This window comes from Vulpes vulpes, chromosome 9 (assembly GCF_048418805.1).
Source record: "Vulpes vulpes isolate BD-2025 chromosome 9, VulVul3, whole genome shotgun sequence".
In the NCBI taxonomy this organism is placed as follows: Eukaryota; Metazoa; Chordata; class Mammalia; order Carnivora; family Canidae; genus Vulpes; species Vulpes vulpes.
Window position 1 is genome coordinate 51,909,974 of NC_132788.1, and position 13,190 is coordinate 51,923,163.

The following is a 13,190-nucleotide window of genomic DNA, read 5'->3' on the forward strand; positions in this document are numbered from 1 at the left end:
GCAGGGTTGTGAAGAAGGGACATGAGCTACATGTGGCCCTGGAAAGCTCCTTCTGCACCAGCCAGCGCCCACTCTGTGCCCTCCAAGCCAGGACTCTCCTAACCTGCCTTTAGCAGTCTGTTCTCACATGAGAGTCAGTATGCCCAAGGATTAATTACTATGCAGGATATAGTTTCAAACATTCCAAAGATGAAGTACCCTGGGGTCATTTATTATCAGGGATTTTACTTGTTCTACAACTAGCAGGGGGACGGTTTCCGCCCCCCGCCCGCCCCCCCCCCCCCGCCCTCTTCCCCGCAAGGGAAATATCAGATCTTAAGACACCATGCCACTGTGGCTGACAAGATTTAACTCAAGCTAAACATTAAACACACACACACACACACACACCCAAAAACCCACTCATAAAGAGCTTATCCTCACAATTAGGAAAGAAAGACACCAAACCATTTAAACATAATTTATGTACATTTATGGCTTTATACAATAATAGCAAAGATTGTTCTTGTGTCTGTAATTACATCAGCATCATCAGGCACTTCTCAGAGAGTATCGGAACAGGAACATGGAATCTGCGCTGTTACTGAACTCGAGTAGTGAAATGCAGGAGGCCGTGGCCATGTCCTGACAGGACTCCTAGGGCCAAACCTGACCATACTGCCAGGATCTGTGCACACCACCCGCAGGGAGGAGGCCAAGAGTAATGCAAGGCTGTTTCATTTGCATAAACCACATTGCATTTTTTAATGAATGATTACTCCCAAACCAAAACCACTAGAAAAATTTCTCGTTTAAAAGTCAGTTATAAATTAAGAACTCTTAAGAGCTGAATGTGAGAATTTCAAGTTAAGTCTGGGGAAGGGAGAGGGGTGTTGTTAACATATACCCAGGAGTTGAACTCAAGTCCAAATTATATACCTTTGGAAAACTTTTTTTCCATTTTAAGTGTCCTTCTCTTCTTGGTACATTCCATTGATTTACTGCCAACTGGGATACAACATTTGCTAATTAATTTAGACTCTGTCAGTTTGCTGAAGCGGAACTTTGCAAGTACTGCATCTATTACCTAAATATATTCCATACGTCTATATTACGGAAACAATACTTCATATTTAAAATATCAGAATAGCTCTATAATACAATATGCTTTTAATAACAGTACAAACCAGAGGAAATAAATCAAACAAGGCTGCATAGGTGATATCATTTGCACATTTCACAAAGCAATCATGTACAATAACTGATATACTAATTATTCCAGAAAGTCAGTATTCGTACAGAAAAAGAATTACCAGAGGTCACATAATGTTTCTTTTCAAAATAGACAAGGTGCCTTTCACTGGACTTCACTGTACCCCAGAGAGATACCCAAGATTCATGTTAGAATCCCAACACAACAAAGAATTTGAAGGGGAAAAAAAGATTTTACACAGACTAAGGAGGAAGAAACATCTTTTAAAAAATTACTCTAGGATGTAGTTAAGATTTTAAGAGCAATTTCAGCTGTAGTTGCCTCTTTATTGAACAATGGGGTGTCTAAGGCTCATCGTGTGAGGGCATGGAGGAGGAAAAAAGGTGGACATGGCAACAGGAATAAGAACCCAAGTATTCTGGCACCAAGTTCTATTACATATGCAGAAGGCACTGCTTAGAGGAACGAGGGTTTCCAAAACCAGACATATTTTGGAGTGGCCAACAGTGAAGATAGTTGGAGAGGCGGCTACTGGATGAATCTTCAAAATAGCAGAAGTCACAGTGGAAAGCTTACAATAGAGCTGGCCCTCCTATAGAAAATCTTTCAGAAACACTCGTGTTCTTGTTAAACACGTAGGAAAAACCAAGCCAACAGATCAGCAACTCACATGCAAGACAAAGCAAGTGGGATCTGGGCTAAGTACACAGAAAGGAATCAGAGCCTTCTCAAGAAGTCAAGAGGAACTTTTTTGTGCACCTGCTTCTTTTATTGTGCTGACTTAGGGCATTCCACATGACCTGAATGAAGATACCGATGGACGCAAAGCCAAATTAACGTTGGTCTGTTGGTTGTAGGTCAGTGCAGAATATTAAAACATCATGATGCAGAATTATAGTTCAGGTTGCTAAGGGCTAAAGAAATTCTCCAATTTTTAACTTACATTGAGAACTTTTAAAATAAATTCAAGAATACAACATACAGCTGGTGTGTTAGGTTTTCAAATGAATTGATCCAATTTTTAAATAAGCTCTATTCCCTTTAGTAGCCATCTGCACACAGGGACACAAAGCATTCTGCCAATCACTAAAGTCCTATTTTAAGTTTTCCTCCATCCACCTGTGTTTCCACAGTGTGCTAAGTAATCTGTGGGACAGAAGGGAGAGAAGGATTAAGTGTGAGTCTTAACATAATCCTTTGAGGCAGAGCTACAAAACCAACCTCCACCTAGACCAAAATAAGAGCAAAGTAGTATGTGGGAAAACACTTGCTAAAGCTCAACTCAAAAAAAAATAAAAATAAAAATAAAAATAAAAAAAATAAAATAAAATAAAATAAAGCTCAACTCAAAAAGGTTAAGTTGATCAAAACTCCCAATTTGAGAGAAGAGCACGGTTTTAGACACAGGACTCCTTTTCTGATCCACAAACATCACAAGGCCCCTCAGGAGTAACTGAAATGACACAGCACATGGACATTTATCAGAAGACTCAATGCTCTGGCGGTGCAACTCAGATCACGGGATAAGAGGAGCAGATGGAATTTCTTTCAAACACGTACATAAAAACATATTACGTTCTCCTAAACATGAAACGCAAAATGTCCACAACTATACATCGCTCTCCTGCCAAAACAGAGCCAGAAACGTTGAGTATGCAAGTACTAATTACAATGATTTTTAAGATTAGTCAGAAACAACACCAAGTAGCATCCCAAAGTGTAAAACCAGTTAAACACGTATAAAATCAGTACTAATCCAGTTAGAAATACAAAATGAAAATTATGGATGCTGCCTCCAATATCTGGGATTCCACAAATTTACAAGCAGACTATGTAACAAAGTAGACTCTAGTTTTAAGAAAACATTACAGTTCAGTATCTATTCCAAAAATGATCTCAAGTCCCAACGATAACATCAAAAATCATTTATCCGGAAATTAGAACCATTTAAATGTTTGTACAAATTTGCAAATAACAAAATAAACAAAAAAATAGAAAAGACCTGTACAAGGCTGGCATTTAAACTATTTTTCCCCGAAAGGTGTTTGACGAGTCCATTATTCAGCAGATTGATAACAGGCTATTGGTTCTCATGTGAATTGTGTGGCTGTGTGAACAGGCCCACAGCTGTTCCACAGAGGCGCAGGATGGAGGAGAGTTGGTTCTCTGTAGTTCATCTGTTCAGCAGAACACAGGTAGCACAAACGAAAGTTTAACTTATCAAAGACATGAGACCATCACAGTATTACAAGAGTATAAACTTTCCTTGGACCAAATGGATATTTAAAAAATAAAAACAAAAACAAAAATACACACAAATACAATTCTGTAGCTACTGCTTATGTACAAAACTTGAAAGCACACCAGGATCCGAATGTCTTTTCTGCAATTATATGGTGTAGTGAGTTTGGCACTTCATTGTAATGAAATTTCCAATGGCACAGTCCTTATCTACAGCAGCACATAACCTGCAAACATCGGGCAAACTTCCTGTACAGGAAAAGTGTCTTCACTGCCAAGTCTGACGAAAGGAAAAAAGAAACACTTTTCTTTCTTTCTTTCTTTCTTTCTTTCTTTCTTTCTTTCTTTCTTTCTTTCTTTCTTTCTTTCTTTCTCTCTCTCTCTCTTTCTTTCTTTCTTTCTTTTCTTTCTTTCTTTCTTTCTTTCTTTCTTCAAGAAAACGAAAAGGAGGGGTGAAGGACATCTTTGGACTGCTTCTCTCAGTTCCTGCTGTCAGACAATCTGAAGTACTTTTAAGTGTAGCCTAGAAAAAAACACACAATGAAAATACAGCCAAATTAAAATCAATTCAATTTAACATTTTAGAGTGACAGACACGGGGGGCAGGGGCACGGTGCTAGGGCTTTTGCAAACAGCTCTGAAATCATTCAATGGGGAAAACTCTACTTAAGAAAACAAAAACAAAACAACAAAAAACTGCAGTATTTGATTTACATCAAACATATTCATTTATTGACCAGCTACCATCTAACTGTCAAAAGAAAATCTTTAAAGCAGTCAGAGAGAGGAAGTTTCCTTATGCTTAAGCTCAAAAAGAAAAAAATTCTGCTGCAAAAGGGGCAGAGAATGCATGCTAAAAGATGTTTTTCTGTAAGGAACAGCCAGCTGACATCAAAAAAGTCCCAACTATGTAAGGTATGTGGCAAGGTACCATGTTCCTATCTTTTCAGCTCTGGCTTCAGAAAGTCTTTTGATATTGGGGTGATCTTACCTGTCCACTAACTCACTCTTAGCCTGACACCCAGCTATGTGTCGTTGTCTTGACGCTGTGCGGGAAGCTTTGGTTGGGCAACACATTGTCAAAGTTAAAATCCAAAGTATCTCCATCCATGAGGTCGTTCCGAATGATGGACTCCATGTCACAGTCCAAGCGCTCAATAAACATGCCATCCAAGTCACTGGGGAGCTTCTCCTGGTGGAGCAGGCCCATCCTTCCATAGCCATTGCAGCTGCTCACAGAGGAGTAGGCTCCCAAGGTGTTCATCTGCATGGGGTGGGACAGAGGCACTTGTAAAGCTGTCTTCACTGGGGCCAAGCGGTTCATACCCGAGGTGTGGGGCATGGTGTTGACCGTGTGGGGCAAGGCACGCCCATTAACTGCAGATGTTGGCTGGCTATGTCCAGGGTGGGTGTGGGAGCTGGGGCTCATCATTTTGTTATGAGATGCCTGGCTGCCATAAGTTGACATGACCGAATTAGGGCCCATCAACACATTCTGACCAAGGACCCGGCTGTTGGGCTGGGTGACCCCAGGATCAACTGCTGTCATAATGTCATTATGGGGAGGAGAATCAGAAGTAAGCAACTCCTTCAAGAGTCCTGGTGCACAGTTATACTGATTCATACCTCCAAAGCTCGATTTGTTGTCCTGAAGTGTTTGCATAGGCATCTGGGGCAAAGGACTCATGCTGGACTGACCATATGTATATTTTTGGTAGTTTGGGCTGGGTGAATTCAGACTGGTGTTTGGCGGTGCAAATGAGTAGCATGGTGTCTGCTGCATTATGGTGCCAGGTGAAGACTGGGTTGAAACAGTTAATGGCGTTGGTGATGAGAGAAGGTTGAGATTATCCAAAAGATTTTCCATATTTTCAGGACTGCTTATCTCAGACAGGCTAGGTAGAGTAGAAGCCATCTTTGCAGCAGACGGTGGGTACACCATAGAATGCACATCGCCATCTCCAAGATCATCCTGTTCGGTCATAATGGGAGAAAGTCTCCCACTAATAGTACTAGCATTTGAGCTAGTTCGAGGGCGAAACGTACTCCAGTTATCAAAGTCATCGTTGCTGTGAGAGCCTGGACTCGCAGGCCACTTAGAAAACTGAGATCCTGGGCTGTCCCCAGCACCCTCCTGGCCAGACTGCAGGGATGCTTTTTTCTTAGCAGCTCGGCCCCGGCTCTTAGCAAATTTACTGTTGTTGTCCATGGAAGCAGCTCTTCTCCGGGGGGATTTTCCACTCTTGCCTCCCTCTGGATTGAGCATCCACCAAGAACTTTTTCCAGTTCCTTCATTCTGCACACGAATGAACTTGCTATGTAGGGACAGATTATGACGAATTGAATTCTGTAAAGCAAAACATCATGTTAGAAACACAGTACTTCTCCAGTTGGAATACTTACTATTCAGTGTGTGTGTGTGTGTGTGTGTGTGTGTGTGTGTGTGTGTGTGTATAAACAAAAAAAATTTGAAGTTTGTGGTACAGATTTCAACCCATACAGGTTCTGAACTCCACGATAAAAGAGCTCAAACCAGTATAAGAAAAATAGTATCTTATCTTAAAAACAGGATCTGTATCTTAATGAAATGAAGGGACAAAATTAAATAAACACTATTATACACATATTCTTTTATATGGCTGTATTTTATAGAGCAATTATAGGAACTGGTTTTAAAACCACTTAAATCTTTGCTTAGTTAATAATGCTATGCAAATAGCACTCTACAACAAAGTGCTATCAAAAATTCTTTCCATTCTATCACCCCTAAAACTACTGCCAATTCTCTTCAGATTGCACATATGCAATTTACAAAAGTGAGAAGTTTTATATTACTGGGCCCACATGATTATGGGAAAGAAAGAAGTGAAGCAGGATATATTCTTAGTTTAAGAATTAAAAGCCTGAAAACTAGTAAGACTTAGATTCCTTTCTACCTTTCAAGCCCATTAGGCGAATGAAAAAGAAAGAAAAAGAAAGAAAGAAAGGAAAGAAAGAAAGGAAGGAAAGGAAGGAAAGAAAGGAAAGGAAAGGAAGAAAAGGAAGAAAAGAAAGAAAGAAAGAAACCACCATTAGGCAAACATAGGTAAATATAAGGCAAACGGGATCATATTTCTTATTTTAGAAAACCGAACTGCCAAAAAAGGGAAAATTTAAATCCCAGTGTTGTTCACTGCCCCCTCCTCCCCAAAATAACCAGTAGTATGCACCACCTAACTCAAGGTCACTGCATCAGAGGTCCTGCTCTGTCTAAAAAGACATGGGGGAGAGAGGGGACACATGGGACGGGACAGGATGGGATGGGACAGTTACAAAGAGCTCTAGACTTCAGTCACTAAGTACAGCTGTTCGATAACTAAATTGTGCCATAAGGATCCATAACACAATTAGTAAAGAAAATCAACTTAACTTTGGGAAACTTGCTTGGCCCCTAGATCTTAAGTTTCCTTATCTGTAAAGGAAATAAATAACAGACCCACCTAAGGCTATGCTATGGATTAAATGAGATACAGATTATAAAATGTTCAGTGGTGTCTTGGGCACATGGTATAAGTAAGCAGTCACCAAAAAGTAGGTACTAGATTCCAACTTTGAGGGCACAAGAATATTGTCATTAATGAGCCCTGCTCACCCTCTTCCTATTCACTGGAGTGTAGGTAGGAGCTTAGGGGTATTACAAACACAAACACAAACTCACAACTCCAAACATACACACAAGAGGCCAGAGACAGTCTCAAGCTCCAGTAAAGCAGAAAAGTCAGGCTGCAAAGAAGGAATTTGATTTCCCCAATTTGATTTCTCTAATGGACAAGTGGTGAGACTGTGAGCATCTGGAGAGTCTCCAGGACATACGGAAAAGGAAAAATGGGCTCCAAAGAAGGGACTCCAATGAACTCCTGTCCCTTGCCTTGTAGCTTTTTGTTCCTCATACAGAACAGGGCACATAGGAGACCCTTAGAAACTGCACATTCAGTAGCCTCTGTCATCAGGCCTCTGAGCTGAAGTTCAGGAGCAGGATTTGGGGGTGTCCTAGACACCTGGGAGCAGAGCCTTGTGCAGGACTCCCAAGCCTTCCTTGGCGCCCTCTGGCAACTGGATACAAAGCTAAGCAGACTGGGCCCCCTGGATATCTTTGGCCCCTCGCCCCAACCACGAAAAGATTCTGGTAGGATCTGTGGTCACCCAGGGATGCAGCCACAATGCCCACATCCTTATGCCATCAATGTGGCATGTAGATGCTTTTGAGTGCTGATTGCTGCGCCAACAAAAAGCCTTTGCACAGCAGGATGAGACCAGGGCTTCAACAAAAACTATGAATACAAGTTCTTTCTTATTAAAAAGAGACTGAAAACAGAAAAGAAAAATAAATCTCCCTTTCTAAAAAGAGATGCAAAAATCAGAGCAGAGTAAAGCCGGACATCCAGGGCTGAGAAATCCATATTTCAAAATGCCCTCTGACCCTCTGTACTACATTCCACCCAAGGATTGCAACAGAGCAGCGACGTGACAGGCCCTTCTGCCGGGACATACAGTGAGTGTGGGTCAGATGCAGCCCTGAACAAACAGGGGCTTCCAGGCTGGGTGCAGGGTAGGTGTACAAGTGAATGGTATGCAGGTTTCTCTTGTTCCCTAGACTCTCTTCTTTCTTCTCACCTCTTGACCTAACCTCAACTCAAGACAAGCTTTGAGGAAGACTTAACTACATATTAGAACCCTTCAAAGAGGCCCAGTACTACATTTCTATACTGGCCTAATTTCATTCCCAGAAGAGTCTCCAAACCCTACGGAAGGGTCTTAAACACACACACTTAGTGAATGCTCCAAGAGCCACAGCCTTGTCTCCTGGGCCCACCAACACCAGCAAACCAAGTTCTAAATTTGTCTTTAAAGAGGCAGGCCTGTCCTTGGGATGGACCTGGAATGGAGCCAAGTGCTCTGCCCCTGTGACATGTTATATAGGCTGAAAATCTGGACGTTTGCACAAAATTCCATCATGACTATCTTGTTCTTGGAACACAACAGACACACAGATAAGCCACGACAAAATCTCTGGAGGAAAGGAAGCTTGACTCCTGTCCCTGTCACATTTCGTTAATGATAAAGGGGGAAGATCCTCCTAGATAATGGCTTCCTGGCTGTCTGCACTGACTGGTGGAGAGGGTGGTACAGCTCTACAACACACCTAATTAGATCAGGTCGTTTGTAACCGCAATTAGAACACATTTTTAACAAGACTGCAGAATATGTAATGATGAAATCTTTAAAAAGTTCAGGGAGCATTCACAAACTCAGGTGGGATATACAGTAACTCACTCCTTAGACTTGCCCCCTCTTCCAAAAAGGGGGTCCGCAGCAATTACCTACTTATCAAAACATCACACTCCCTGTTTTTCTAAGAGGACATTTCAGGTCACTCTTTGAGTAAGAGTTGTCTTCTAACTTTGCCAACAATTAAAAAAAAAATTTTTCCAAACAGGAAAAGGTCTGCTGTGCAGGGCTTGTTACAAAAATTCCTGTTTTTCATACAGCCAGCAGGGCTCTGGTGAAGGGGGCGAGGGGTGGGGTGGGTGGGGGAGGTGAGTAGGCAAGTCTTGTAAAAATGTGTGTTGCTATTAATGGTATTATGCCTGTAGATCCCTGCAGGACAAAGCCATGACTGGAGGAAACTGCAGTTCTCCCGTGAACCGTGCCGCAGAGCCACATGCGATTCGTCAGTGCTTGGAGATATTCAGTTCTCCATCTATGAAACAAAGTAGTACCTGAGGAATGAGGCAGGCTGTAAAGACAGAAAACGCAGGCACTGCAACCACTTACCTAAATCCTGAGTTTTTACATGATGCCATTAGCGCCACTCCTCGCCCCTCAAGACACATCAGCAAATTTCCTCTCCACCAGCTATATATTCCTCTGCAGCTGGGCTTTTTACTAATGCTAAGCTGGATTTCCTTTGCACATACCCTCTCTGCAACCTGCTCCCCAGACCTTCCCCCAAGCAAGCACATTCTTCTTGGGGAGCCTGACTTGAGGAACCCAGTAGGCCATATTGGAGGAAGGAGTAGCTGCACAAGGTATGTGCTTGTTTGTCCACCTGTTTCTAACTCCCAGGTGTTTGACTTCATGAGATCTTAAAGGGCAAGGGCTAAAGTATGTTTTTATTTCCTAATCTTAAAGCGCCTAGCAGACGCACTGTGCATATGCACATACACACAACTCTGCACACAGGACAGAGTCAATGAATGTTTATTGACTGACATCCCAAACAAACTACAAGAAAGATGTAGTCTCTTACACATTTTTGATCCATCTGTTCATGTACCAATTCGTGCCAAATAATATTTACTGGGACCTATTTTGTGCTAGCTAGATGCAGTGAAGGACAAGAGAAGGAATTAGGCAGAGGCTGCCCTCGAAGTGTTTTATGATCTACCTGGGCAAGAACAAGTCCGCCTAAACAGCCACTGGAACAGAAAGTGACGCACAAACAACTGTCTAGGAGCACTGACATTTTCCTGCCAAAGGCCACCCCCCCACCTCCTCCTCCAACTTCTCTCTCATCCCAAATGTCCCTTCCTTCTGGAATCATCCCATCCTACAGCTCTCTAACACAGGACCTTGTTTACTCACCACAATTACGATTCTGCTATGTGTGGTCCCTTGGGGGTGTGTCTGGCTCCCCACTACACTGTAAGCTGCATGAGCTCAGGACCTGGTCTGTCTTCTTGTACACTGTATCCTCACCGCTCCATCACCAAGAGGCACTCAAGTATCTGTTGAATGGATTAATAGGTTCTACATTTACAGGGTTGTTGTGGAGATGAAATGAGATAACACGTGTAAAGTGCTTACCTCAATCAATATTAGCTGTTGTTACTATTAGGATAATGGTATCTATAAAATAACACGTCTGTGTTTTAAAGACTTATCTGTATTATAGCCACTAGTCTTCTTAATGATCATACTTTGCACTGTTGCCACTTAACGTAAGGCTTTTACATGTTAGGTACTGGAAAAATAAACCAATTTAGGGGTAAGAATAAGATGTTTTCTCTCTGCACTAGAGAGTGTCTTGGGTGCTGTGGATAGATGTTAATAATGAAGGAATTCAGATACCAAAGTTGGTCTATTACTACCCTTACCAGCGAGTGTCACAAGAATCCTAAAGTTTCCTAAAGGTGTTGTCATGGAGCCTTGCATGTGGGCATCACACAGAGTTGAGGGTTCTCCATGCTCTGGACCCAGCCAGTGTGTGATGGGGGGAAAAGTAGCAGGGATTACACAGGCCACAGTCAACAGACCAGTCTGCTGGCTCCTCAGAGGGGTGGTTATGACTGAGCCCTGCTAGTCTCCCACTTCCCTGGCAGAAAGAAGCCAGGCTCTGAGACTGGCCCCTGGAAACCCTGAAGACACAGGACAGAAACTGCCCTTCCCCAGGATGCTCCCAGCTGTACTATCTAAAGCAATAATCAGAGAGCCACTGAAGCACAAGCAAGAAGAAATCCTCATTCCTTTCATTTACATTTTTAAACTCATTTTTAAGTCTCTATTTGCAAATGTGTTGTATAATATATGTAATGTATTGTACAGTACAAACGAATAAATATAACACTGGAAAAGTTATGTGATTTTTACAAAAACTTTTAGAGACCACTAGTCTACTAGATGCCTGAAAAAGGAAAATCAAGGGAGCAGAACTAGCCCTAGAGTCAAGTCTAGCAAACGCTTTGGCCCACAGACTTGGGCTGAAGGAATGGTCTTATCTAGGCCTCAGTTTGCACCTCTCCTCCCCTGCCCTGCCCTGGGCTCCTTCTGGATCACTTCTCGGTACTTTGGACCCTCACAACCCTGAATTCTGCCTTCTGACTCAAACTGCCAGTTTGGCTCCATCTAGCCTGTCCATTAGTCTATGTGTGCAGACCACTACCTCTCAGCCATGGGTCTTGCCATCACTTCACTTTTTTTCTGCTTGGCAGTTTTAAGATCACTCTGGTCTTTGTGTTTAACTAAAAATAAAATATAACCATCAACTTATATTGGCCTTCATACTTTATGTCTGCATTTTACTTTATACATGAACTACTTCTAATACTTCATCTCATTCCACACTTGGAAGATCCCTATAAAGCAGATATTGTTGGCAGCCTTGGATTAGAAATGGGGAAACTGAGGGTCAGAAAACAGATTGTCTAACTAGGACCCAGACCAAGGTTTCACGAGTGTGCGTGCAACACTGGTGCCAGGTAGAAAAACCACCTCCTTGGCTTCGCTGTCGTTAAGAAAAATCAAAAGAACATAGTTAAGACTAAGGTTATAGGAATGCATCTTGAGGGAGTGGAAATAACTGTTTATAAATACTAATTTACAAAACTCATCTTCTGCCTCACTAGGTAAAAATTTACAAAATATCTACTTTTAATTCTAATGGGTTACTGCTTGTTAATGCAGGAAACCATAGCAGCTGAAGTGTGAATTTCAGGTATGAGCATCGCCCTGGGGAAAGCCTGTGCAAGGAGACTGTGGGGATCCACAGGAAAATGGAAAGGCCCCTGAAGCCCCTGCAGCCTAGAACTGCCCATCACCCTGCCACAGGGTGGGTGTGAGCAACAGTTACCAAGGCAAACAAAAAGAACTTCAAACTAAGACACTGGAACACATGACTAAATGAACTTGTTGTTCTAGAAATTCTTTCAAAATGCTAGACAAACTAGATTTTTCCCAAAAGCATTTTATCTAAATTTCTGTGAACTCTGTCAAAGCATGCAATTGTTTTGTAGGCTCCTAGCATGGGCTTGACTCCCTCCTCCTGCTTCCTCTCTTTTACACCAGCTCTTCCTGCACATCTAGGAGTGAAAACCAAGGAGAAAGTAGCAATAATCTCTATTCAACAGAGTTGCCATTAGAGTTGCTAATAAAACAACTTTGTAAAATAATCCATTTTGCTTGCAAACAGAAGGAAAACATGTGACCGTTTTGCCAATTGTTCTTTTTACAAGTGATGTCAATAAACATGCTATCCAATAGCATATAGATTCAACTTTGGAAAGTATTGTAATAGATCTGCGGTGAATAGCTCATCTACATGCTTACACATTAGGCTCCAGCAGCATTCAGCTCTTCTTCCAAAAGGTTTCTATCATTTCCCAGAACCTGTCCTTCTTGCCTGGACACCAACTGATGCCATAGTCCACTATCACCCCAGGTCTGCACTAGGACACAGGCTTCCCCAGTGAGCCCAGGGCTGTTAAGAAAGGACTCCTCAGCCACATAAAATTTGTACTCTAGAAGACATGAGAAGGTCATCTGGCCTAACACCTTCATTTCATATCAGGGAAAATAGAATTAAGAAAGATTAAAATGCAGATGAAAAACTTCTAAGTGTTCATTTACAAAACGCAGAAGCACATGGGGCTTTATTCCTAGAAGAAATGTAAAACAAGACTGAAGAACGGGCAACATCCCTCCCCTAGCCAAACCAATTCTTAGCTATAGATTCTCAAATGGCTATAGATACACATTTAGCTCTAAACAGCTTTCTCTCTGACTCAAATCCTTCCAAAGAAGGAAAATATGACTACATTAAAGAACCTCCAACAAAAAAAAAAAAAAAAAAAAAGCATGTGGGAGATTATGCTCTTATGTAAAACCATACCAAAAAGACAAATATAAGAAGTCATGAGCACCATAAGAAGTTTCATGTTTTCGGGGAAGCACACAGAGAGGCAGAGCCCAGAGTCAGGCTCATTTTTTGCAGGACTGCCTT

At 41.9% G+C, this 13,190-nt stretch overlaps 1 protein-coding gene across 1 annotated transcript in view; it reads right to left on the reverse strand.

The window, feature by feature from the left end:
* Positions 1 to 446: 446 nt before the first annotated feature.
* The window catches only part of FOXO1 (forkhead box O1), a 101,749-nt gene continuing 89,005 nt past the window's right edge, over positions 447 to 13,190 (reverse strand). The window contains exons 2-3 of the mRNA XM_025996854.2: positions 4,425 to 5,780; positions 447 to 3,956 (exon numbers count right to left, since the gene is read on the reverse strand). Of these exons, the coding sequence (XP_025852639.2) occupies positions 4,443 to 5,780 (1,338 nt within the window). The 3' untranslated portion in view covers positions 447 to 3,956; positions 4,425 to 4,442. The remainder of the gene's footprint in view (positions 3,957 to 4,424; positions 5,781 to 13,190) is intronic.